Genomic DNA, 27,241 nt, shown 5'->3' on the forward strand with positions numbered 1-27,241 from the left:
AAGAGTTTCTTACATAGCCTGGGTAATGCTGATCGCCACTTTGGGATCAGGAAGGAAGTTTCCTCCAGGCCAGATTGGCCCAGGGATCCTGGAGGTTTTTTGCCTTCTTGCTCACATAGAGCAGGGTGTTACTAGGAGAGTGGGGGTGGGGGGGAGAGGAAGATAGTTGTGAATTTCTTGTATTGTGCAAGGTTTTGAACTAGATCACATATGGCTCTTTCACCCATATTGTGCAGCTCTCGAAGCTTCCTTGGCTGGCTTGGAGAGCTTGTCTCTTTAAGTAACTTCTCCAAGCCAAGCCAGCCGGCAGCTCGGAGAATGCATTTAAAGTTAAAGTTGCTTTCATTCCACCTCCATCACCCTCACCCATCTATTTCCTTCCTTCCTTCCTTCCTTCCTTCCTTCCTTCCTTCCTTCCTTCCTTCCTTCCTTCCTTCCTTCCTTCCTTCCATGTCTTATGGCTCTCAAACATCTGACGTTTATTCTTTGTGGCTCTTATGTTAAGCAAGACGACCCTTGCGGTCCCTTCCTGCTCTTTGTTTCTATGATTTATGTTATTCTAAGTCAACCAATTAGAACGATATGATTTTTCTTAGGATTTCACAGTTAACTTTTCTGAGCACCTTCCCTATGAGGAAAAGCTGATGAGTCTGGAACTTCTTTGCAAAGAGAGTTATTAAATAAGAACATAAGAGAAGCCACGTTGGGTCAGGCCAATGGCCCATCCAGTCCAACACTCTGTGTCACACAGTGGCCAATATATGTGTGTGTGTGTGTGTGAGCCAGTTTGGTGTAGTGGTTAAGTGTGCGGACTCTTATCTGGGAGAACCGGGTTTGATTCCCCACTCCTCCACTTGCACCTGCTGGAATGGCCTTGGGTCAGCCATAGCTTTGGCAGAAGTTGTCCTTGAAAGGGCAGCTGCTGTGAGAGCCCTCTCCAGCCCCACCCACCTCACAGGGTGTTTGTTGTGGGGGAGGAAGGTAAAGGAGATTGTGAGCCGCTCTGAGACTCTTCGGAGTGGAGGGCGGGATATAAATCCAATATCTTCTTCTTCTTCTTCTTCTTGTATATACACACATACAAACAGACAGAATATAGGTGTGTGTGTGTATATACACACACATATATATATACACACAATATGGAGTTCGTTGCCATAGGATGTAGCCCTCTCTTACACATCCCAGGGAAATGCTATTTGCCACTTTGGGGTCAGGCAGCATTTTTTTCTCCAGGCCAGTTTTCCGAGGGATCCTGGAGCCCCACCCCCCGCTCCCGGTCTACTGGGCATGGAGCAGAGGTCACTAGGAATGTGTGGTGGGGGGAGGTATTTGTGAATTTCCTGCATTGTGCAGGGGGTTGGACTAGATGACCCTGGAGGTCCCTTCCAACTCTTGTGATTCTGTGATGGCCACACAGGTCTTATTCTTAAATGAAAATGATTGTGTCCCAGTTTTTAAAAATATATATATCAAATTGAGCTAAGTAGCTCTCCAGGGAGTATGGTGTGGTCTCTGTCCCTGCACTGGTTCTGTACGAAAATCATGCCCATTGTGTTTTTGTGTGGGTGAGCTGCTTTTGAAAGCAGATGGCTGCCAAGTTCAGGCAAATGGACGCTTGATTTTATGTGCATAAGGCCAATGCAAGTGCAACGACCTTGGCGGGACATCTTGTTCATCCGTAAGTGAAGCTGGTGAGGTAAGGACAGCGGACAGGGAGGTGAGAGGGGATCTCACTCCCCCGCCATGCATGATCTGTCCATGTAGGGGTTTGAGAGCATAGCGGGCTTTCTCCATAACAAACCTACCCATAATGAACCCCATTCCCCCTTGCAAATTGGTCATTGATTTTTTAAAAAAGACCTGGGCGTTTCTTAAATCTCTTCTTTTCTTCTTTAAAATGAGAGAAAGTAATTCCACAATTCTCTTTATCAGTGTGTGTGTGCATACGTAAAGAAACGGTGCTGATTAAACACAGCCCTGTTGAATGGCAGTTTAATTTTCCCTTCATTTGGTATAACGTACCTCCGGGTTCACCGAGAGTTTTTCGCTTGTTCCTGCCACAGAACGAAATCAGGCTATTGTACGATGCCTTGATGGAGAAAAAATCCACGCTGCAACAGTCCTTCGGCGCGATGAGTGGGCACAGCATTTCCGAGCAGCTCCAGGTAATTAACTGAGATTCGAAGAAGTAACAGACAATCAGTTTCCCCGCTGCCGGACAATATTAGTTAATTTCCCTTTGTGGTTTGGTATTCCAAAATTGAACCTGTGGTCTTGTTGGTCCCTGTGAGCTTAATGATACTGCCCATGATCTCCCCTGCTCCCATTTCTCTTTTGGCAGAAAAAGCCCAGCGGGAACTCATTTGCATATTAGGCCACATATTAGGCCACACCCCTGATGTCACCATTGTTTCAAAGAGGGCTTTTTGGTTGGAAAAAGGCCCAGCAGGAACTCATTTGCATATTAGACCACACACCCCGATGTCACCATTGTTTCACATAGGGCTTTTTTGTAGGGAAAGGGCCCAGCAGGAACTCATTAGGCCACACCCCCTGACACCAAGCCAGCCGGAACTACGTACCCGATCAAGAAAAGCCCTGCTCCTAATTACAGCGATGTGAATTTGATCTTGGGTACGCCGTCTATGTTCTCTGTTCCTCGCTTTATTTATTTTGCAAAATGTATACCCCACCTTTCTGCCCTCACGAGGGCCACCAAGGTGGCTAACAAATTAAAAATGGACCTAATAAAATGCCATGTAAATACCATCAAAGCCCACAGAAGCACATCATTAAAACAAAACCGGAGCTAAAATACACATTCAGAAACATAAAAACAATAATGAAAAAGTTAAAGGTGGAGGAGGAACTTGCCTTCCTTCTTGCAGTGATGTAATGAAGAGCTGGCAATGCCAATGACCTCACTGCTCCTAATACGGAAAACGTAAAAAAACAATACTTTTGTGTTTTATTTAGAAAATCAACACCTATGAGTTGGAAGAACTTGAAAACTTCGAGACGCAGACAGTGAAATTGCAAGATCATGCAGAGAGACTTAATTTGCCTGTTGCCTTGATCCATGACGTTTATAAACTGGAGGTAAATTTGCAAGCCCATTGGATGCATGCAGTGCCTTCAGCCTTTCCAGGCAGTTACCAAGAGAGGACAGCATATCCGTTGTAGAAGAAGATGATATTGGATTTATATCCCACCCTATACTCTGAATCTCAGAGTCTCAGAGCAGCTCACAATCTCCTTTACTTCCCCCCACCACAACAGACACCCTGTGAGGTGGGTGGGGCTGAGAGAGCGCTCACAGCAGCTGCCCTTTCAAAGACAACTCTTGCGAGAGCTATGGCTGACCCAAGGCCATTCCAGCAGCTGCAAGTGGAGGAGTGGGGAATCAATAAGAGTCCCAGATAAAAGTCCGCGTGCTTAACCACTACACCAAACTGGCTCTCAAGACATGGCTGTGTGGGATTAGGAGATCTACTTAAGGGAGTACAAAGAGGGAAGGAGCATTAGCAGGAGTGGAGACAGGTGGCAGGGGAAAAGGCCACAGTGGCAAGGAGGGAAAGGCAGAAGCTGTAGCGGTGGCTATTCTGCCATCCTCAATCCATTACCTCAAAGCCAGTGTTCCCTCTAAGCCAGGGGTATCAAACATGCAGCCCTGGGGCCAAATCAGGCCCCTTGAGGGCTCCTATCAGGCTGCTAAACAACTGGCTCTTGTCTGCTTCCTTCTCCCTCTCTCCTGCTTCCTTCTGCATCTCAGCTTGCTTTGCAAGGCTTGCTCAATCTCACATGAGCTGCAGAACAAAACCTCTATTTTTTTCCTTTGGTTGAGGCTCCTCCCCCTCCTGGTCCCATAGGGAGGGAGGGAAAGAGCCAGAGCTTCCCTTGCCCAGTTCCCTGGATCCCATGGGAGAGATACAAAGAAGGCACCTTTAAGACCAACAAGTGCTAATGTTTTAAACATGTTTTAATTTTTTTCAAAAAACCCCTCTTTAGTAGTGTTTGTCTGTATCCTTTTAAAAGTGTCTATCTCTGTTACCTAATCTTAAATAGGTAAACACATGGCCCAGCCTGACAGGGCCTGGCCCAGCCTGACAAGGTCTCATTTATGTCAGATCTGGCCCTCAGAGTTCGACACCCTTCTCTAAGCTGTGTGTGTTTGCAGACCTCATTAAGGAGGGCCCGCTCAGCAGCAGTCTGGAGCAATGCTCCCTCTAAACTGTGGGGTCTTGTGAGCAAAAATTCTACTTGGTGAGCTACTGCATCTGAGTTCTCAATAAGTAGAGAAATTATCATATTTGTCTATGAGTTATTCGGTGGCTTATTCATTTAAATAATGACTCATAGAATTTGCTTCATTCCTAGGATGTGCTGGATGACCTCTGGGGGACCCTAAGAGCTAAACAAAGGGAACTAACCCCTGCGTTTATTAGTGAACGACAGTATGAACCTTTGTTGCGCGGACTACGGGAACTCATAGATCTTGGGAAAGAGAAAGTCGCTCAGGGGACGAATCTGAAAGCCACCAGTCGGCCTAATTTGCAGCTTCATCTTCAAGATCACAAGGTACTGTTCGTATAATTTTAAACTATGATCATTCCCCCACTGGGGTTTTGTTAGTCGATTTCCATCATACATTTATAATGATGAACAAAATTTCTGGTGTGTGTAATTTAAAACATATGTTTTGAAAGTTTCAGGTGAGTATGATTCAGACCTAGATGTTTGGTCTTTTCCTGGTCACTCCTATGCCTTCAGGAATCTCAGGCTGCATTTCAGAGCTGCTGGAAGGCATAGACCAGGGGTGTCAAACATGCTGTTCAGAGGCCGAATCAGGCCCCCAAAGGGCTCCTATCAGGCCCCCGAGCAACTGGCTGTCATCTGCTTCCATCTCCCTCTTTCTTGCTTCCTTCTGCATAACAGCTTGTTTTGCAAGACTTGCTCAATTGCACAGGGGCTACAGAGCAAACCCTCTATTTTCTCCATTGGCTGAGGTTCCTCCCTTAGGAAGGAAGGAGGGGAGGAATAGCTAGCTTTGCCAGGCTGTCTCAATTGCACAGCAGAGCTACTGAGCCAAGCCTCTCTTCCTTCTGTTGGCTAAGGCTCCCCTCCAGTCCTCTGGGGAAGGAAGGAAAGAGCCAGAGCTTCCTTTGCCCAGTTCCCTAGTACCCATGGGAGAAATACAAAGAAAGCACCTTTAAAACCAACAAGTGCTAAGATTTTAAACATGTTTTAAGTTTAAAAAAAATTGAGCTTGTGTTCTTTATAAGAACATAAGAGAAGCCATGTTGGATCAGGCCAATGGCCCATCCAGTCCAACACTCTGTATCAAACACTGGCCAAAAATTTTTATATACACACACACACACACATATATATATATATATATATATATATATATATATATATATATATATATATATACACACACTGTGGCTAATAATCACTGATGGACCTCTGCTCCATATTTTTATCTCACCCCCTCTTGAAGCTGGCTATGCTTGTAGCCGCCACCACCTCCTGTGGCAGTGAATTCCACATGTTAATCACCCTTTGGTATAAAGGTAAAATTTAGGTAAAATATAGGTAAAATTTATACCTAATCTTAAATACTGTACGTACACATATGGCCCAGCCCGACATGGCTCGGCCCAACCCAACATGACCTGGCCCCTCAAGGTCTCATTTATGTCAGATCCGGCCCTCATAACAAATGAGTTTGAAACCCCTGGTATAGACCATCCAAAGGGAGAAGAAGACTGCAGATTTATACCACGCCCTTCTCTCTGAATCAGAGACTCAGAGCGGCTTACAATAGGATACAAAAAAAATTCTTCATTTTTCTTCCTGTTATTTTGAAAATTATCAGTGTAAAAAAAGAGATCATTTTAATGTCAAATTATGTTGTTAAGGTACTGTTTTGCTCCAAACGAGTATATGTTGTTATGAGCTGCAAAGTTTTGTGTGTATGTTTTTACATACATTTTCCTCAAGAGGAGAGCCATAGTTTTCATCAGATTCTCAAGGGGATTTGTGACCCAACAAAATTCTAACTAAAACTTTTTTAACCATAACTTCTTTCATCAACTGTTCTCATTTCTAGGTCTTTTTATGTGTTCTGCCTGTATATTTTCTCAGTTTTATTCAGATGTGTTGTTTTTTTAAACAAAAATCCTCAGGATTCTATCTGTGACACTTCCAGCTAATAATTTAATTTGCAATGAAATCCTGTGTTTGTAGTGCATAGTGGTACTCAGTACAGCTCGGTAAAGCCTCATAGATCTTAATGTCTGCAGAGCGTTGTAATATACCACCAGATGCTGATATTTATATGCATGAAAAATTATGACTGACAATTAATGCTCAGAATACAAGATGTTTCTCAAAGGGACACAGCCTCATTTAAATCAGACACCTGCCACAGAGCCATGAAGCATAGGAGGGAGTAGTATTTAATTTTTGGTAGGATTTATTTCCCAATCAGGGCTTTTAACATAATTTTATCACACATCAGTATAGGTATGGGAGGGGACAGGTTGTTGCCACAGTTGCAGATAATCAGAATCCACTCAAGGCTACAATTATATTGCCAGAAATAGCACACAGCCTCACTTGGTGGAGATTAATGTTTACAAACTGCTCAAGGGAAAGATTGCACGAGCCACAAAGCAATCCCCCATTTAAGTGTTTGGGATTTTTAGTTAAGAGAAGCCAATGAGTCATTTATGTTTTCCACCAGTTGCAAACAGCTGCAGCTTATTCTGGTCAGCTGACTTGGTGGACAGAAGTAAAACATTCCAAATGGAATTACCCTTTGCTCCTTTAGTCAAATACTAATGTATTTGGAAAAACAGAATTTAGTTTGTTTAGCGCTGATTTTCTGTTGCATTTCCTTGGCTTACTTGCTGTGCATGCTTAATGTGCCACTGGACTCAAACTTTGATCTTCTTTGTGGTCCCTGCGCAGTCCCACACTTGGGTTCTGAGCCGTGACTTGAATCCAACCTCGGAGAACTCCAATAGCTAGTATCAGTGGTTTTTTTGGCAGGCCTTTTCTTCTGCTCTGGGGAGCAGACAGCTACTGATCATGGCCGGAGCTGAGGTGAAAGCCCCATCTCTGCTCAGTTTCTTCTTTATGGCTGCTTTGAGCAGGCCTCGTTGTGCTTTCTCCACTTTTTTACCTCAGCGTTTCTACCTCATATCTTCAAAAACCTCCTCAGATTTTTCTTCTACTTGGTCTCAAAAAACCCCCAAAACCCTACCCTTTCAAAAGGTGCTTGAAGCATAGGGCCAAGTTGCCTTGTTCTTACTGCCTAACTTGTTGGAGGAAGGGCAGAAGGTTGACTCTGGCTTTGGTGTAGTAGTTTAGAGTGGCTTACTCTAATCTGAAGGACCAGAAGCCTTGGCTTCAAGAGCTTCTGGCTCTGTCGCTCCCCCTCCCCCTTTACTGTGGTAGCACAGACTCTGACAACTTTGGCTTTGATCCTCACATCGACAACTACCTTGATGTCAAGACAGTGTGCGATTACAATAAAAAAGGCCAACGCCTTTTAGGGAATGATTAGGAAGGGAATTGAAAACAAATCAGCCAGTATCATAATGCCCCTGTATAAATCGATAGTGCAGTCTCATTTGGAATACTGTGTACAATTCTGATCACCGCACCTCAAAAAGTATATTATAGCATTGGAAAAAGTCCAGAAAAGGGCAACTAGAATAATTAAAGGGTTGGAACCTTTTCCCTATGAAGAAAGGTTAAAATGCTTGGGGCTCTTTAGCTTAGAGAAACGTTGACTGCGGGGTGACATGATAGAGGCTTACAAGATTATGCATGGGATGGAGAAAGTAGAGAAAGAAGTCCTTTTCTCCCCTTCTCACAATACAAGAACTCGTGGGCATTCAATGAAATTGCTGAGCAGTCAGGTTAAAACGGATAAAAGGAAGTACTTCTTCACCCAAAAGGTGATTAACATGTGGAATTCACTGCCACAGGAGGTGGTGGCGGCTACAACCATAGCCACCTTCAAGAGGGGATTGGATAAAAGTATGGAGCAGAGGTCCATCAGTGGCTATTAGCCACAGTGTGTGTGTGTGTGTGTGTGTGTGTATTGGCCACTGTGTGATACAGAGGCCGTTTTCCCACTTACCTTACCCCGGAGCGACGTCCCTCTTCACCGCGCTGCGTCTGCGTGGATTTCGCACAAACTGCTACGCAGCACCAGGAAGAGCCGCGTAGTCCCAGGGCTTTTGCGTCGCAAATGTAAACCGCCAAAAAGCAGTTTACATTTGCGACGCAAAAGCCCCGGGACTATGCGGCTCTTCCTGGTGCTGCGCAGCAGTTTATGCGAAATCCGCGCAGACGCAGCGCGGTGAAGAGGGACGTCGCTCCGGGGTAAGGTAAGTGGGAAAACGGCCAGAGTGTTGGACTGGATGGGCCATTGGCCTGATCCAACATGGCTTCTCTTATGTTCTTATGTGTGACACAGAGTGTTGGACTGGATGGGCCATTGGCCTGATCCAACATGGCTTCTCTTATGTTCTTATGTGTGACACAGAGTGTTGGACTGGATGGGCCATTGGCCTGATCCAACATGGCTTCTCTTATGTTCTTATGTTCAACCATAGCACCAACAGCAGTATCGACCTGTGTCTGTGACGGCCTTGCCACCTCCCCCGCCTTTTGTTTTGTTTTTGCACGTGACAAAAAGTTGTAAAAAGGAGGTGAACATGACTGAAGCCCTGTCACAAGCACCTTATATACCAGGGGTAGCCAAACTTGCTTAATGTAAGAGCCACATAGAATAAATGTCAGATGTCTGAGAGCCACTAGACATGAATGTTAGGTGTTTGAGAGCCACAAGATAGGAAGAAAGGAAGGCAAATAGATGGGGGAAGGAGTGAGAGGTTGAAATAAAGCAACTTTGATTTTAAATGCATTCTCCAAGCCACTAGCTGTGTTGGCTTGGAGAAGCGATTTAGAGAGACAAATGATTTCTGCAAGCTGACTGATGGGGAATGGGGGCTTTGAGAGCGGCACAATATGTGTGAAAGAACCGCATGTGGCTTCCGGGCCACAGTTTGGCCGCCCGTTATATACTCTAAACTTTTTTGTTTCATTTTTTTTAACTATAGATTTCTTGATCCGTTTGTTGATTCTGTTTTTTCCCTTTTCTGAACCCAGAATTTTTTCTGCAAGCTGAACGCTCATATGCTGCTTGTGGAAATGTGTTCCAAAAGAATGACACCTTCTCTGTTGCAAAAGAGAGAGAGACTCTGGAAGGAGCTGGTTGAGGAGGTCAAATCTTTAGAGCAGCAGGCGGTCATATATGGATCCCATTTGGAGAGAATACAGCAGGTAATAGAATTGAAGCAGAACCATGAGAATGTTTTATGTATCGTTATAATCTTTGTTCCACTTTTCTACTGAAACCGACTCGTAGGAATTAAAATACCCTAAGAAGAACGGCGTTAAAAAACTGAAACAATTATTCTGTGGGCAGAGGATTCTTAGCTGGGCGCATGACAGTAGGCCATTTTAGTATTTTGTTTTGGACCTCACCAAACAGGTACTTTTAGGGCCAAACTAAAGATAGAAGTAAAGCTGAAAGGAACCTCAAAGGTCATCAATCCAATCCCCAGCACAATGCAGGAATTTCGCATATAACCCCCCTCCCCCCTACACACCGTGACCGGTGTTCCCTCTAAGCTGAGTTAGCGTGAGCTAGCTCAAAGAATTTTAGCCTCCAGCTCACACAATTTTGTCTTAGGACAGGAAGGATGACCCCAGAGCCTGCTAATTGATGCAGTAGCTCACCACTTGAATGCCAGTAGCTGATAAAGTAGAATTTTTGCTTACAAGACTCCGCAGCTTGGAGGGAACGCTGACAGTGACCCCTGTTCTATGCGCAGAGGAAGGCAAAAATCCTCCTGGATCCCTGGGCCAATCTGATCTAGAGGAAAATTCCTTCCCGATCCCGAAGTGGTGATAGGCAATTACCCTGGGCATATAAGAAAGGGTCCCAAGAGCCAAGCATTGGCTCATCCCTTCCTGCCCCTCCCTCCCACCATCTGACTAAATTTACAGAATCAGCACTGCTGTCAGATGGCCATCTAGCCACTGTTTGAAAACCTCCAAAGGAGAGCCCACCCCCTCCCTAGGAAGCCTGTTCCACTGAAGAACCACTTTAACTGTTACCATCTCCTTAATTTAATTTTAATTTGATTTGATTTTTTCGCAATTTATATCCCGCCCTATCCCACGAGCGGGCTCAGGGTGACTTACAACAATAAAACAATATATTACGATTAAAAACCACATATCAAGATTGAAACAGCATCATAAAAACGGGTACTACCAAATCAGAGGCAATACAGTAAGCAATAGTTTAGACATTGGCAGCAAAACTACGCAACAACATACCGTTGGGTATTGATTGGAGATCCGGGCCCTGCGGGATCTGCTTCAGTTCCGCAGGGCCTGTAAAACAGAGAAGAAGATATTGGATTTATATCCTGCCCTCCACTCCAAAGAGTCTCAGAGCGGCTCACAATCTCCTTTCCCTTCCTCGCCCACAACAGACAACCTGTGAGGTAGAAGAAGATATTGGATTTATATCCCGCCCTCCACTCCGAAGAGTCTCAGAGCGGCTCACAATCTCCTTTCCCTTCCTCCCCCACAACAGACACCCTGTGAGGTGGGTGGGGCTGGAGAGGCCTCTCCCAGAAGCTGCCCTTTCAAGGACAACCTCTGCCAGAGCTGTGGCTGACCCAAGGCCATTCCAGCAGCTGCAAGTGGAGGAGTGGGGAATCAAACCCGGTTCTCCCAGATAAGAGTCCGCACACTTAACCACTACACCAAACTGGCTCTCCTACACCAAACAGAGCTCTTTCGCCAATTCCATCCCAGTGCTACAAGATCTGCTGGACCTGGAAATAGGTCACATCTGTGAGGCAGAATCTGCCATCTTAGCCTGTCTAATTTTTGATTTTGTATTTTAAACTGGTCTTTTACTGTTTTTACTGTTGACTGTTTTTATGATGTAACCTGCCCTGAGCCTGTTCTACAGGAAGGGCGGGCTAAAAATCGAAATAAATAAATAAAACATGTAGGCTGGTAACTGTCAACACAACATAAGCACCATGGTGATGTGCTGGGGGAAGCAATGACTTTCAGAGGATGCCCGCTGGGTCAGTTAAAAGCCCGTCGGAAGAACTCTGTCTTACAGGCCCTGTGAAACCTGCAGCGCCCAGATCTCCTTACTAACGACTAAGTCTGTGATCTGATGCATTTTAGAGTTTGTTCTTGAACTTTTTAAAATGCTGTGCTGATTTTGCTGGGGACTCCGGGGCCGTGGGGCGGGATGAAGGTATACCTCTGCTTGGGATGACTCTGTACGTTTAGTGTTGCTGTGGTCTCTCCACTGTAGGACTGGAGAGATTTTGATGAGGCTTACTCCTCCTTCTGTCAAAAATTAGAGGCGTTATCATCTTCTGTGCCTTCTGTAACTCTGGTGGAAGAAACAGAAGAAAGGTTAATGGAAAGATCTGGACTCCTCCAGGTAGGTCTTTGTCCCTAGATTTGGCAGCTGACATTGTTACTGTCGTCTTGAGAAGTGGTTAATGCACACTGGAATGACATCAGTTGAACAATAGTGAACAACAGTGATGAAATTGCTGAGCAGTCGGGTTAGAACGGATAAAAGGAAGTCCTTCTTCACCCAAAGGGTGATTAACACGTGGAATTCACTGCCACAGGAGGTGGTGGCTACAAGCATAGACAGCTTCAAGAGGGGATTGGATTCCTATATGGAGCAGAGGTCCATCAGTAGCTATTAACCACAAGGTTTAGTTGGAACAGCGGCCCCGTGGCACAGAGTGGTAAAGCAGCAGTACTGCAGTACTGTTATCTGAATTCTGCTCACGACCTGAGTTCTACCCCAGTGAAAGCTGGTTCAGGTAGCCAGCCCAAGGTTGACTCAGCCTTCCATCCTTCCGAGGTCGGTAAAATGAGTACCCAGCTTGCTGGGGGGAAAGTGTACAAGACTGGGGAAGTCAATGGCAAACCACCCTGTAAAAAATCTGCCGTGAAAACGTTGTGAAAGCAACATCATCCCAGAGTTGGAAACGACTGGTGCTTGCACAGGGGACCTTTCCTTTCCTTAAATGGAACTCTGTCTGGGGCAGTGATGCTCTGTATTCTTGGTGCTTGGGAGGGGCAACAGTGGGAAGGCTTCTAGTGTCCTGGCCCCACTGATGGACCTCCTGATGGCACCTGGGTTTTTTGGTCACTGTGTGACACAGGGTGTTGGACTGGATGGGCCATTGGCATGATCCAACATGGCTTCTCCTATTTTCTTACAATTCCGTATCTTGAAATGGGAGCTAAGATAAGCCTCGGCCAGGTCTCTATAGAGGTGGCGTATAAATCTTATGAACAAATAAGGACTGTTCTGAATTGGAGTGCAAGACAGGATGCTGGACTAGATTGACCACTGATCTCATCACATCCAGCAGGGTTCTTCTTTTTCTTATATTCTTGTATGTGTATGGGTGTGCGCACGCGTGCATATGCGCCCAAAGTGAATGCAGTCGTGGTTGTGCAAGTATTTCAAATCTGATAGAAAAAAAGGGATGAAAGAGGGTAAGTGTTATTGTTTGCAAGCTCTTTAAAGAGGGAAATGGAAGTGGAGAAATGGCTCTGAGCTGGGGGAGAGGCAATTAAAGAATAGACAAAGTCATTAGAGTTTGTAGAATCTTTCGGGCTCAAGTGCCGTGTTCTACTGGAGAAAGTTTTCCTTCCAGACGTTTCGTTCTCAGCTGCAGAGAACATCCTCAGTGGCGTTGCAGCCGGAGCAGGCGCTCTGACCTTCTTGGCTGCTGTGCATTGAGCGCCTGCTCCGGCCGCAACGCCACTGAGGATGTTCTCCGCAGCTGAGAACGAAACGTCTGGAAGGAAAACTTTCTCCGGTAGAACACAGCGCTTGAGCCCGAAAGATTCTACAAACCCTAATGATGTCGCCAGCCGTGAAAACCTGAAATCTTTGATAATAGACGAAGTCATTTGTGAGAACAGTAATATGGTCCAAGCTGAAGGAGGTGAAAAATAGAAAGAGAGGCATCTCCTGTTTTCCTCGAAGTTTGAAAAAGAAGCAAATGGTTCAAGAGAATTGCAAAACCCTTGGGTATTGATTTTTAAATCAAAAGCTGGGATAGAAATCTGACCCTTTGGTCCTTGAAAGAAACTAGATGTCCTGAGGTGGTGCAGCTAATTTTGCTCCTCCCATCTCCTACTTGGCAATTATTAACATATGAACATGAACATATGAAGCTGCCTTATACTGAATCAGCCCCGCGGTCCATCAAAGTCAGTCTTGTCTACTCAGACTGGCAGCAGCTCTCCAGGGTCTCAAGCTGAGGTTTTTCATACCTATTTGCCTGGACCCTTTTTAGTTGGAGATGCTGGGGATTGAACCTGGGACCTTCTGCTTACCAACCAGATGCTCTACCGCTGAGCCACCGTCCCTCCTTCTAAAATGAATTAAATTGAAAACGGATTAGAATATGAAATGGTATTGTATAGGCCAGTCTCATCAGATCTTGGAATGGTACTATCAATCAATCAATCAATCAATCAATCAATCAATTTTTATTTGTATCCCACCCTCCCCGCCGAGGCAGGCTCAGGGCGGCTAACAACACAAGTCAGTAATTTACATTATACAATATTTAACAGTAGAATACAATTCAACAATTTAATTAAAACTCTATTAAAATTCTAAAAGCAATAAAATTAACTAATATGTTGGTGCTATTATACAGATAGTAAGCTTGCTCAGCAGTCTTTCTCTTGGTCGGTGAAGGCCATTCGGAAAAGGATGGTCTTGCAGGCCCTGCGGAACTGTTCAAAGTCCCGCAGGGCCCGCATATCCTCCGGAAGCTGGTTCCATAGGCGTGGAGCCACAGCAGAGAAGGCCCGAGTGCGGGTACTCTGTAGCTTTACCTCTTTTGGCCCGGGAATAGTCAGCAGGTTCTTCCCTGCTGACCTCAGTGCTCTCTGGGGTTCATACGGGGAGAGACGGTCCCTAAGGTAGGCAGGTCCTCAGCCATATGGTGATCCATATGGTTGGCCATGGCCATGGCCAACCCCTTCTGCTTCTCGCTAGCTTTGAAAGCTCCTTTCCAGGGCCCTCATAACTTGGTTGCAACTCGACGGCGCTTACGTACGTAAAAGTCAGTTGCAAGCCTTAAAGCTAACTGGAAACAGAGCAATGAAAATCCCAGGCAACCTTGCCTCTCTTGGGACCTTGATGCCATTTTAAAATTCTTTCCCAGCAACTCAAAAGAAACATGGAAGAAGAACAGGGAAGGTATCATCAGATACTGAAAGAAGGGAAGAAATTAATGGATCTTACAAACTGCCCTGAGTTGGAAAGCCAGGTTGGGAAACTAGAAGACCAGTGGACGTCTCTATCCAAAAAAGTGGGTCACGAGCTGCAGAGACTTGAGACTTTATTCAGACTCTTGTCCAGGTAAGTCTGTCTTCAGTCTTTAACAGCCAGTTTTAATCCTCATTTTCCAGTGGTAACATCCGTCTCGAGTTACCCTTCCAGCACCTCTGAAGAGTTATGGACTGAGAATAAATTTTCCTGCAGAGGGTGTTCCAGAACTTCAGTGCCGGTGTTTTCTAGGACAGAGTGCTTGGAAGACTACAGCACTTCGGCAGACTGCAAGGTCTTATGGGACGCTAAGCCAAAGAACCAACAAACTAGAGGCCAGAGCTAATTCCTCATGGCTAAGAGAGAACAGGAGCTACAGACCCAGCCTCACTTAACAGTAGCGCTGCCCCGAGGGCGCATGGTGCCCCAGACAGGCTCCCTACCCTCCACTGCCCCTCTGCCACCCTCCCTCCCTTCGCGGCACTGCAAGGAAGCACTGCGCTCCATCGACCCCCCTTCCCCGTGCGCTGCACCACGGCACGGTTGGTCCTTACCGACTTTGATTCGGCTGGCGCAGCATCTTATCCATTGAAGTGCCCATGGGAGGAGACTTCACTCCCCCTCCTTCCCAGAATCAGAAGTGAGGGGGAGCGAAGTCTCATCTTGCAGGCTTTTCAAAGGATTAGAAGGCGCCCAGCTGCATTGAAGCCAGTAAGGACCAGCTTCGGCGTGCCAGTGGGGGGAAGGGGAGGGAGGCAGGCAGGCAAACTAGGCATTTACCATGGGCACCAGGAGGGGGGGGAGCCCAGTTCTGCGCCCCCCAGCTTCTGGCGCCCTAAGCAACTGCCTAGTTTGCCTAATAGGTGAGGCCGGCATGCCTATCCTACATTACTTCCCATCATGCTTTGGGGGACGGAAGATTCCGTAGCAGGGCTTCCTAGGCAAAGATCACAGAATGGGTGGGGTTGGATGACAGAAGCTCTAGTAGCCCGATCTCAGCAGAGCTTCAAAACTACACAGGTACTTGGATGGGATACCACCCAGGAAGACCAGGCCAGACTATCTGAAGAAGTGTGCATGCGCATGAAAGCTTAAACCCCTGAATCAAACTTCGTTGGTCTCTTTGTTGGATAAACATATAGAGCAGAGGTCCACCAGTGGCTATTAGCCACAGCGTATTGTTGGAACTCTCTGCCTGGGGCAAGTGATACTTTGTATTCTTGGTGCTTGGTGGGCCAACAGTGTGAGGACTTCTGGTGTCCTGGCCCCGCTGATGGACTTCCTGATGGCACATGCTTTTTTGGCCACTGTGTGACACAGAATGTTGGACTGGATGGGCCATTGGCCTGATCCAACATGGCTTCTCTTATGTTCTTATGTGACACAGAGTGTTGGACTGGATGGGCCATTGGCCTGATCCAACGTGGCTTCTCTTATGTTCTTATGCGTGACCCAGAGTGTTGGACTGGATGGGCCATTGGCCTGATCCGACAGGGCTTCTCATGTTCTTATGTGTGACACAGAGTGTTGGACTGGATGGGCCATTGGCCTGATCCAATATGGCTTCTCTTATGTTCTAAAGGTGCCCCTGGATTCAAAACTTTGTTCCAGGGTTTCTATGCAGAGGAAGCCAACAGCAAACCACCTCTGCTCATCTCTTGCCTTGAAAACCTCACGAGGCGGAGTTTCATGGGGTCACCCTGAATCAGTTGCGACTTAATGACGTGCTTCACCTTTAGATTTCCATGGCAGAAAGCTGCGCTTGATGCACCCCTGGGGACCAGGCTGTTCTGGAGATTCCAGAGGTCAGCCCTGGCCCTTTGAGCTGTGCCCAGAAACTGAACTATACCTTGAAAAGGGGACTATTTCAGACTATTTTCAAAGGGAACCCCCCTGTGGAGTGCATCAGTGAAAAACGACAGCAGAGCTTGAATTAATTGCGGAAAGGCCCGCTTTGTCTGCAAATCATGCACGATCATGAAATGCTGTCTTTTCTGCAGACACTTTTGCACCTGAGTTTGTTATTCACTGCTTCAGCTGCCTTCTTTGAGTCATACCACATGTAGTGCCTTTGTGTCATCTCAGCTGGGGCGGGGGGGCCCGGAGCTCAGCATAGAAGGGAAGGGGTGTGCAGGGTTTCCTCGTTGATGGTTATATCCCCCGCTCATATGTATTTCTGCAGTTACGTCCAAGACTCAAAAGAGCTGGAGAAGTGGTTGGAGTCCGCTCAGCAGAGGGTGAATTTTTGGAAGGAGCAATCTCTCGATGCATCCCAGGACCTGAACACTGTCAGCCACAACATACACAGCTTACTTGTAAGTCTGGCGTTCAGTAGTGTTTATGTGGAAAACAGTAGTTTGAAACGTTGGTCCTACAAGGCAACTCTTAGTCTGATTCAATGCATGGGCTCCCACAACAGTCTACCGCATGGCCCTAGAAGACTCGTGATTCTGCTGTAATAGACCTCCACCGATGTTCCCTCTGATTTTTTTCTTCCACTGTTGCGAACAGGATATAACTGCTGCAAGCTTAAAATGGGCAATGAGCAGCGCAAAACCCTTAATCTTAAAATGAGCAGTGCATGGCGTAGTGGACAGTGTTGGACTAGGATCCTGGGAGACCTGAAATTGAATCCACATTTCTGCCTCAGCTCGCTGGGTGACCTTGGGCCTGCCAGAAACTCTCAGCCTGGCTTCCCTCACGGGGTGGTCGTTGGGAGAAAATGGAGTAAGGGAAAGCAATGTTCTAAGTTGCTTTGAGCCCCATCTGGGGAGAAAAGCGGGAAATAGATAGGTGCAGGGGTGGAATTCTAGCAGGAGCTCCTTTGTATCTTAGGCCACACACCCCTGATGTAGCCAATCCTCCAGGAGCTTACAAAAAAGAGCCTAGTAAGATCTTGGAGGATTGGCTACATCAGGGGTGTTTGGCCTAATATGTAAAGCAACTCCTGCTAGAATTCCACCCCTGGATAGAAGTATCTTTCTATTCATTCATGGGAATCATTCTTCAAAAAATTTATTGCCACAAAGACATGCTTCCGTTTCCTACTGTTAAATTAATTTCATTGGGTGAATCTGATTTTTTTTTTCCTGTCAGTAACCTTTGAATCCTGTTACTTGCCCTAGGATACATGGATGGATATGGTGATCCTATTTTTGCCACACAACAAAAATAAAATAGAGGGTGAGTGGCTGGTCCCAGGTTACCCAGTGAGCTTTCTGGCTGAGCAGGGATTTGAATCCAGGTCTTCCCACCCCCAGCAGCCACCATCCGGTGCAACCCCCCTCCCACCAGCATGAAGACATCACAAAGAAGTGACATCACCACTCTGGGGACATGGTACTGCGACCCTTTGGTATTTGGGGCATCACCACACAGTATCGTCGACATGGTGATGTTACTTCTGCATGATGTCATCACGGTGGAGATGTCACACGTGGTGATATCACCCCACCCCCCACTCCTGGAAAGCTCCCTTGTACCCCCCACCTCCTGCTGGCAAGAAGGTGGGATCTGGCAACCCTAATAGAAGTGCATGATCTTATGACCATGCACTTCTATTAGGGTGACAGACATTTTAAATGATAAACCTAAGCAAGAAGTGTTAGAGAGATGGACTCCTTTCTATGAACAGATAAAAAATAATGAAAATGGGACTTTTTCATAGAGTAATGAAAATGGGACTTTTTCATAGAGTAGTAAGGTGCTGAAATGTTATTCTTATACCTAGTTTAGAAGTCTACTGCCTTTGGGTTGAAAGAGAGTGAAGACTTTTGTTGTATCAAGAAGTATATTATATCTTCTCTCATCTCTGCTCCCCCCCCCCTTTTACCTTTCCCCCTTCCCCCACTGTTTTTACCCCTGATTATATTCATAATTACAATAAAACTTTTTTGAAAATGGAAAAAAAGAAGTGCATGATCTTTGCCACATCTGTTTAAGCCCCTAATATAACATTTCAAATGCTGCTCTGCACTGTTGCTCAGTAAATTCCAGGGGTGGAATTCTAGCAGGAGCTCCTTTGCATATTAGGCCACACAGCCCTGATGTAGCCCATCCTCCAAGAGCTTACGAGGCTCTTTTTTTGCAAGCTCTTGGAGGATTGGCTACATCAGGGGTGTGTGGCCTAATAGGCAAAGGAGCTCCTGCTAGAATTCCACCGCTGGCAAGTTCTAATGTTTTGAGCGAGTGGGTGATCGTCTCTTTGCATTAAAAACTGCTTTTGTATTACAACGCAGACAACACACTGGCCTTCAGACAAGAGTACTTTTTGCAAAGGAGTAATTCTGTAAAAGTCTTTCCTGTGTGATTTCCACCCCCCCCCCCCACCATAGGCATTCTTGAAAGAGTTTGATGGTAAATCTTCCTTGAAATCATCAGTCATCAGCACCGGCAATCAGCTTTTGCTAATTAAGGAGTCCGACGCTGCCATGTTCCGATCCATGTTGGCAGAATTTGAGCAGAAGTGGGCGGATCTGATGGCTCAGCTCCCAAGCATCCAAGAGAAGCTTCACCAGGTAAAGGGCAAATCTCCAAAGCTCCCCGCTCAAAACTAGCTCAACAAGCTTACAAAATGCAGCAACCCGATCGTTTCAGGAGGGGGAGTGGCTCAAGGGCTGCTCTGCTGCCTATCCTGTCAAATCAAAATCCTGCATGCTGTGAGAGATTAGACCCTGGCGGTGTTTCTGCCTGCATGATCACGCTTCACTGATTATGAACCTGTATATAAAAGTCAAGTTTGCAATCCAAAAAAGTTGGCAAGCATACTCGGGGGTCGTTTTATAGAAAAATAGGTGGTAGAGCTCATTAGCATAGCTCATCAGCGTATGTCACCCCCTCCCACCAGCCAAAAGCAACTCAACGCAAAAAGAAGAGCCTTGGACGAGTGAGGCCTGCTTGGGCTGGCTAGAGATCCAGCCAGCCCAAGCAGGCCTCGCTCGCCTTGGGCTCTCCTGGGCCACCCCACCCCCCACAGTCAAAAGGCCAGCAAACCACCTGCTGCCCAAAATCACATAAGAAGTGGAGAAAGGGTGGTGTGGGCTTCTCCAGGAGTTAACGAGGGCTGCTGGGGGTGTGGCAAAGCCCCTGGTGGCTGGCTGGCTGCCTGCTCTCCTAACCCAGGGATTGTTATGCAGCTGCACCTACTATTCAATGGACAAGGTAGGTGGAGAGGGGGAGGGGGGGCCATAAGAAAGGTTCGGGAGCTGTGCTCCTGTGAGCTCCTGCTGAATCTGAGGCCTGAGCATACTTAAATTTCACTGAAATAATGTACTCGGTTGTGTTTAGGGATTGGCATGAACAAAAGACTAAAGAAGGCATAGTGTATGAAGTTGCAGAAGGCTGAAAACCAAGATTTATTATTCTTCTGTACCTCACTTTCCTTGTGGTTAATTTGAGCCTCTTCCCTCTAAATAGTTTCCTTGCACCAAAACAGCTTTGCCTGATTCCCTCCTGCTTCAGTACTGTCTGGGGGTTTTGTTGAGGGTATTCCCTGCTTTTTTATAAAAAGAACGCAACCGCTATTAATTTACCTGTACAAAAAGAAAAAGAAGAATCTCTGCATTATTTCTTGTAGCTCCTGATGGCCAAGCTGCCATCTAATGAGGCCATCACAGAATTAATCGCCTGGATGAACAGCGTAGACCAAGAAAGACGCAGTGAGGCCTCTGTCAGTTCAAAGAGCACCACATGCCAAGTGAAGGACCTTCTCAAGAAGTACAGGGTGAGTTGTACTCTCAAAGAATGATCCGAGCGGGCAGCCGTGTTGGTCTGAAGCAGTAGAACAAAGCTGGAATCAAGTGGCACCGTTAAGACCAACCAATTTTTATTCTTAACGTAAGCTTTCGTGTGCTCTCTTAAGCACATTTCATCAGACGAGGGGATCAGGTATTGTGAGCTGAAATGCAAGCAGTCTGGCAAACTAACTGGTCACGTGGTCACATAAAACAGTGCGGCAAGGCCATTTGGTCTGGATAGCCATAAAAGGTAATGGAATTCTCTGCCAAATGGTGTTTTTGCAAATCTAGGTGAATCACAAAAGGACATGTATAGCCAACTTGTAGTCCACCCAATCAACTTATCAACATCAATCTATACATATTAAACATCAGTCTAGTCTGCCATTAGAAAATAAGAATACATGAAATGAAAATGGGTTGAGTATATGTAATGAGATAAAAAGCCAATATCCCTTACTTGAGTATGTCAATATAAAACATTGTTCTGATACGCTATTATAAAAGAGAAATACACTGGAATACTGTGGACGTATAGCTATACTCACTGAGAGTGGGTTTAGCATATGTAATGAGATAAAAAAAAACCCCAATGTCCCTGTTCAGTCCTGGAGAGGTGTTTGTTCCAAGTTCCACAATAATTTATAATTCAGCAATTTCTCTCTCCATTCTGTTCCTGAAGTTCCTTTGCAGTAAAACAGCTACCTTGAGGTCACCCACTGAATGCTTTGGAAGGTTAAAGTGTTCTCTCACAGATTTCTCAGTTCTGTAATTCCTAATGTCAGATTTGGGTCCATTTATTCTTTGGCGTAGGGTTTGTCCGGTTTGCCCTACGTAGAGAACTGAAGGGCATTGTTGGCATTTAATGGCATATATAATGTTGGAAGATGAAGAAGTGAATGAGCCTGAGATCATGTAGTTAATGCTGTTAGGCCCAGTGATTGTGTTGTCTGGGTGTATGTGGCAGCAAAGTTGGCACTTGGGTTTATTACAAGCTTTGGTACCGGTGTCCATGCTCAGATGAGATGCTGTATTGTTGTGGGTGAAGAGTTGTTTGAGATTAGGTGGCTGTCTGCGTGCAAGAAAAGGTTTACCCCCCCCCCCCCCCCAGTACTTTTGAAAGAGAGTTGTCACTGTCCAACAGAGGTTGTAAGTTGCTGATGATACGTGGAACTGTTTTAAGTTGAGAGTTGTGGGGGTGACCACAAGTGGTGTTCTGTTATTATCTCTTTTGGGTCTGTCTAGTAACAGGTTTTCTCTGGGTATCATTCTGGCTTTGTTAATCTGTGTCCTGACTTCATCAGGTGGGTACTTAAGTTCCAAAAAGGTTGGTTGTAGATCGCTCCGGTGAGAATCTCTGTCAGCAGGATTGGAGCAAATGCGGCTGTAGCGTAGAGCCTGGCTGTATACAATGGAACGTTTGGTATGTTTGGGATGGTAGCTGGAGGCATGCAGGTATGTTTGTCGGTCAGTAGGTTTCCGGTTTAAGGTGGTGTCAATGCATCCATTGTTTGTTTTTACAGTGGTGTCCAGAAAATGTATTTCTCGCATAGACTGGTTCATTGTTAGGTTGATGGTGGGGTGAAAGTCATTGAAAGCCTGGTGGCTTTCTTTACCATGTGTCCAGACCATAAAGATGTCATCAGTGTAACGCAGGTATAAGGTAGGTAGGAGTGGGTGGGAGTCTAGGAAGCGCTGCTCCAAGTCAGCCATAAAGATGTTAGCATGTTGTGGGGCCATGAGGGTACCCCTGGCTGTACCATTGATCTGTAGGAAAAGTTCATTGCCAAATCTGAAGTCGTTATGGGTGAGAACAAAATGGCGCAAGAATGAGACTTTGATAAGCTGATTCGAACATAAGAGAAGCCATGTTGGATCAGGCCATTGGCTCATCCAGTCCAACACTCTGTGTCACACAGTGGCCAAAAAACCCAGGTGCCACCAGGAGGTCCATCAGTGGGGCCAGGACGCTAGAAGTCCTCCCACTGTTGCCCCTCCCAAGCACCAAGAATACAGAGCACCACTGCCCCAGACAGAGAGTTCCATCAATACGCTGTGGCTAATAGCCACTGATAGACCTCTGCTCCATATGCTTATCCAATCTCCTCTTGAAGATGTCTATGCTTGTAGCTGCCACCACCTCCCGTGGCAGTGATAACCATTTGATAACCATTTTGGCAAGAATGTGAACAGACTTACGTGATGAGGAGTTTTTGCCTGGTGTGGCCTGTTCGGGTCACTGAGAAACTGGGATCTAACTCCCAATAATGGGATGGATCACTAGGGAAATGTTGCTGAAAACTATGGGGGAAAAGTAGCTTAAGTAGGGCTTTTTTTGAGCAGGAATGCACAGGGATGCAGTTCTGACTGGCTTTGTGTCAGGGGGTGTGGTCTAATATGCAACTGTGTTCTTGCTGGGCTGTTTCTACAAAAAAAAAGCACTGTGTGAAACAATGGTGACATCAGGGGAGTGGCCTAATATGCAAATGAGTTCCCGCTGGGCTTTTTTGTTCTGGGCCTCTACCTAGCAGAACGAGCTCTCCCTAGAGATCCGGGCCCTGCGGGACGTACCGAAGTTTCGCAGGGCCTGTAAGACGGAGCTCGCCTGCCAGGCTTTTAATTGATCCCGTGGGTGTCCTCTTGTTGCTAGTTGGCCTCCCCAACATTTTTACCATTACTGTGATTGTGTTATGCTGCCAGATATTGGCCTATATGCTGTTGTTGTGGCCATGCCTTCCTATGTCTGATTGTCGATACGTTATATCGCCCTCAGACGTCTATATTTTTATGATGTTCTTATATTTTAATCTTTAATATGTGTTAAATTTTGTTGTAAGCTGCCCTGAGCCCGCTTGTGGGAAAGGGCAGGATATAAATCTCACCCCCATCTTTTTTTGTGGGGAGAGGAAATAAACTCTTTTAAAGTACATATATGAACATACGAAGCTGCCTTCTACTGAATCAGACCCTCGGTCTATCAAAGTCAGTATTGTCTACTCAGACTGGCAGCGGCTCTCCAGGGTCTCAAGCTGAGGTTTTTCAGGCCTACTTGCCTGGACCCTTTTTAGTTGGAGATGCCAGGGATTGAACCTGGGACTTTCTGCTTGCCAAGCAGATGCTCTACCACTGAGCCACAGCCCCACTTCATGGCTCTTCAGGGTCTCAGGCTGAGGTCTTTCCCATCACCTCCTGCCTGGTCCTTTTTAACTGGAGATGCCGGGGATTGAACCTGGGACCTTCTGCATGCCAAGCAGATGCTCTACCACTGAGCCACAGCTGGCTGCCTTAGCTCTCCAGGGTCTCAGGCTGAGGTCTTTCCCATCACCTCCTGCCTGGTTCTTTTTAACTGGAGATGCTGGGGGTTGAACCTTCTGCTTACCAAGCAGATGCTCTACCGCTGAGCCACCGTTCCTCCCCAGCATCTCCTATGCAGAGTTACTCCAGTCTTAAGTGCATTGCTTTCAGTATAAAAGAGCGAGAGTGCAGATATCTGAAGAAGTGAGAAGTGACTCACAAGGGCTCCTCCCCTGCCACAGATTTTGTTAGTCTTTAAGGTGCTGCTGGCTTCTTGCTTTTTTCTGCTGTTACAGACATACTAACACAGTGAGGCAGGATTTCCTTTTGTACGCTCAGGAACCCAAACAGCTTCCAGTTTTCAGAAGGCTGATACTAATAAGTTTCAAGACCATACAGATAAACTTTATTAGACTCCCAAGTTTCTCCTCTGGACAGAAGGCTTAAAATATAGGTAAAAAAGCAAAGCAATTAGATAACATTAGTACAAATTCAGAAAAGAATTAGAAAGCATTTATTATACGATAAGTCTAAGTCCCTATTCCAGGGACTACACCCTGCTAGTCTACATTTTTTCGGTTAGCGTCTAAGTCCCAAGTCCCATTCTATATTAGAGGCCTCTAACAGGAGTTGTTAATTTCATGGCTTGAAATCAACAAGGGTTGCTAATTTCATGGCTTGACCAGCATAGAGACCCCCTGTCTCTAGTGCAGTCAGCACCCTTTCCCTAAATTCCAGGGTTTATAAAGCATTTCCCCCCAGAAACTGATACCACTATATTCTATCTTATCTGATAATATGCGTCCTCTGCATTCCATAATCACCAGCTGCATCAACAGCTAGTCTCTCACATCTGCCAACGGACCAGTTATCTGTACTCTATCCCAGGGGTGGCCAACGGCAGCTCTCCAGATGTTTTTTGCCTACAACTCCCATCAGCCCACCATTGGCCATACTGGCTGGGGCTGATGGGAGTTGTAGGCAAAAAACATCTGGAGAGCTACCATTGGCCACCCCTGCTCTATCCGGTTCCTTCTCATACCTCTTAACATGAACAATTATGCTGCCAAATCAAAACATTTAAGGCTAAGATTGACCTCAGATAGCTCTTACCTTTCACCTAGTTTCTACAGACCTACATTTCTAGCAGCTAACTCTCAGCCTAAAGCTGTTATAAGCAGTATGAATGCTTGATAGTGCTGGATAGCTTGGACCCATTGTGGCCAATTTCATAAGAGAACCAACCCCAAAAGAAATTCTGTCACACACAGTGACCCCTTTTGGTCTATCCCCATTGCTTTCAGTGGGTTTAGAGTGGAGTAGCTCCATTTAGGATTGCACTGTCAGTCAGCACCTTTGGCAAGGATAGCCCATATGGCTTATTAAGGGTCACCTGCACAGCCCATATTACAGTGGGATGGCACATATTTTCTAGTGCTTTACAAACCAGCACATTTGAAGAAGAAGAAGACAACGACATTAGATTTATATTCTGCCCTCCACTCAGAGTCTCAGAGCGGCTCACAATCTCCTTTACCTTCCCCCCCACAACAGGCACCCTGTGAGGTAGATGAAGATATTGGATTTATATCCCGCCCTCCGCTCTGAAGAGTCTCAGAGCGGCTCACAATGTCCTTTACCTTCCCCTCCCCCACAACAGACACCCTGTGAGGTAGATGAAGATATTGGATTTATATCCCGCCCTCCACTCCGAAGAGTCTCAGAGTGGCTTATAATCTCCTTTACCTTCCACCCCCACAACAGACACCCTGTGAGGTGGGTGGGTCTGGAGAGGGCTCTCACAGCAGCTGCCCTTTCAAGGACAACCTCTGCCAGAGCTATGGCTGACTCAAGGCCATTCCAGCAGGTGCAAGTGGAGGAGTGGGGAATCAAACCCGGTACTCCCATAGAAGAATCATAGAATCATAGAGTTGGAAGGGAACTCTAGGATCATCTAGTCCAACCCCCTGCACAATGCAGGAAACTCACAAACACCTCCCCCCTAAATTCACAGGATCTTCATTGCTGTCAGATGGCCATCTAACCTCTGTTTAAAAACCTCCAAGGAAGGAGAGCCCACCACCTCCTGAGGAAGCCTGTTCCACTGAAGAATCGCTCTAACGGTCAGGAAGTTCTTCCTGATTTTGAGCCGAAAACTCTTTTGATTTAATTTCAACCCATTGGTTCTGGTCCTACCTTCCGGGGCTACAGAAAATAATTCCACACCATCCTCTATATGACAGCCCTTCAAGTACTTGAAGATGGTGATCCTATCACCCCTCAGCCATCTCCTCTCCAGGCTAAACATGCCCAGCTCCTTCAGCCTTTCCTCATAGGACTTGGTCTCCAGACCCCTCACCATCTTAGTTGCCCTCCTCTGGACCCGTTCCAGCTTGTCTATATCCTTTTTAAAATGTGGTGCCCCAAACTGAACACAATACTCCAGGTGAGGTCTTACCAGAGCAGAGTAAAGCGATACCATCACATCACGTGATCTGGACACTATACTTCTGTTGATACAGCCTAAAATTGCATTTGCCTTTTTAGCCACCGCATCACACTGTTGACTCATGTTCAGCATATGATCCACTAAGACCCCTAGATCCTTTTCGCACATACTACTGCTAAGTCTCCCCCATCCTATAACCATGCACTGGATTTTTCCTACCTAAATTCAGAACTTTACATTTATCCCCGTTAAAATTCATTTTATTGGTTTTAGCCCAGTTTTCCGGCCTGTCAAGGTCATCCTTTATCCTGTTTCTGTCTTCTTCTGTGTTTGCAACCCCTCCCAATTTAGTATCATCTGCAAATTTAATAAGCATTCCCTCTATTCCTTCATCCAAATCACTGATAAAGATGTTGAACAAAACAGTCCCAGGACAGATCCTTGAGGCACTCCACTTGTCACTCCTCTCCAAGAGGATGAGGAACCATTCACAAGCACTCTTTGGGTGTGATCTGTCAACCAGTTACAGATCCACCTAACGGTAACAGGATCCAGACCACATTTTACCAACTTTTTACCAACATTTTACCAAGAGTCCGCACACTTAACCACTACACAAACTGGCTCATTTGGTACTTTCTGGATCTCCTGCTTTTCGTCCACAGTGTCCACTTAAACTCCACTGAAGGCCAGTTCACCACCAGTGGACGTAGGTGTCAGAAACGCCACTTGGCATCAGGGAACAGCTCTGAGTCTATAAAAAGGTAAAAGTAGTCCCCTGTGCAAGCACCAGTCGTTTCCGACTCTGGGGTGATGTCGCATCACAACATTTTCACGGCAGACTTTGTTATGGGGTGGTTTGCCATTGCCTTCCCCAGTCATCTCCACTTTACCCCCAGCAAGCTGGGGACTCATTTTACCAACCTTGGAAGGGTGGAAGGCCGAGTCATCCTTGAGTCGGCCCCCTGAACCCAGCTTCCCCTGGGATCAAACTCAAGTCGTGAGCAGAGAGCTTGGGCTGCAGTACTGCAGCTTTACCACCCTGCCCCACGGGGTTCCTTGAGTTTGATAGACCAGTGATATGACTAAGTGTGCTCAGGGTGGGTTACAATACGTAAAGAAACATAACACAATACTTAATAAAACAACAGTTAAAATCTGCAAATAATGCAATTAATGTTATAAATCAGGGGTAGCCAAACTCACAAATAAAGGTAAAGGTAAGCACCAGTCGTTTCCAACTCTGGGGTAACGTTGCTTTCACAACGTTTTCATGGCAGACTTTTTACAGGGTGGTTTGCCATTGCCTTCCCC

General features: G+C 46.1%; 1 protein-coding gene and 1 non-coding gene across 2 annotated transcripts in view; one reads left to right on the top strand and one right to left on the bottom strand.

Annotated features, from left to right (window-relative positions):
- The window catches only part of SYNE2 (spectrin repeat containing nuclear envelope protein 2), a 407,300-nt gene that overhangs the window by 243,914 nt on the left and 136,145 nt on the right, over nucleotides 1–27,241 (top strand). The window contains exons 69-77 of the mRNA XM_060261546.1: nucleotides 2,067–2,168; nucleotides 2,980–3,102; nucleotides 4,381–4,581; nucleotides 9,196–9,369; nucleotides 11,441–11,572; nucleotides 14,346–14,542; nucleotides 16,632–16,764; nucleotides 18,784–18,966; nucleotides 20,025–20,171. Coding sequence (XP_060117529.1) covers nucleotides 2,067–2,168; nucleotides 2,980–3,102; nucleotides 4,381–4,581; nucleotides 9,196–9,369; nucleotides 11,441–11,572; nucleotides 14,346–14,542; nucleotides 16,632–16,764; nucleotides 18,784–18,966; nucleotides 20,025–20,171 — 1,392 coding nt within the window. The remainder of the gene's footprint in view (nucleotides 1–2,066; nucleotides 2,169–2,979; nucleotides 3,103–4,380; nucleotides 4,582–9,195; nucleotides 9,370–11,440; nucleotides 11,573–14,345; nucleotides 14,543–16,631; nucleotides 16,765–18,783; nucleotides 18,967–20,024; nucleotides 20,172–27,241) is intronic.
- TRNAA-GGC (transfer RNA alanine (anticodon GGC)) lies at nucleotides 23,254–23,325 on the bottom strand. The gene has a single exon. It is a non-coding gene; the product is annotated as a tRNA-Ala (tRNA).

This window comes from Heteronotia binoei, chromosome 21 (genome assembly GCF_032191835.1).
Source record: "Heteronotia binoei isolate CCM8104 ecotype False Entrance Well chromosome 21, APGP_CSIRO_Hbin_v1, whole genome shotgun sequence".
Taxonomy (NCBI): domain Eukaryota; kingdom Metazoa; phylum Chordata; class Lepidosauria; order Squamata; family Gekkonidae; genus Heteronotia; species Heteronotia binoei.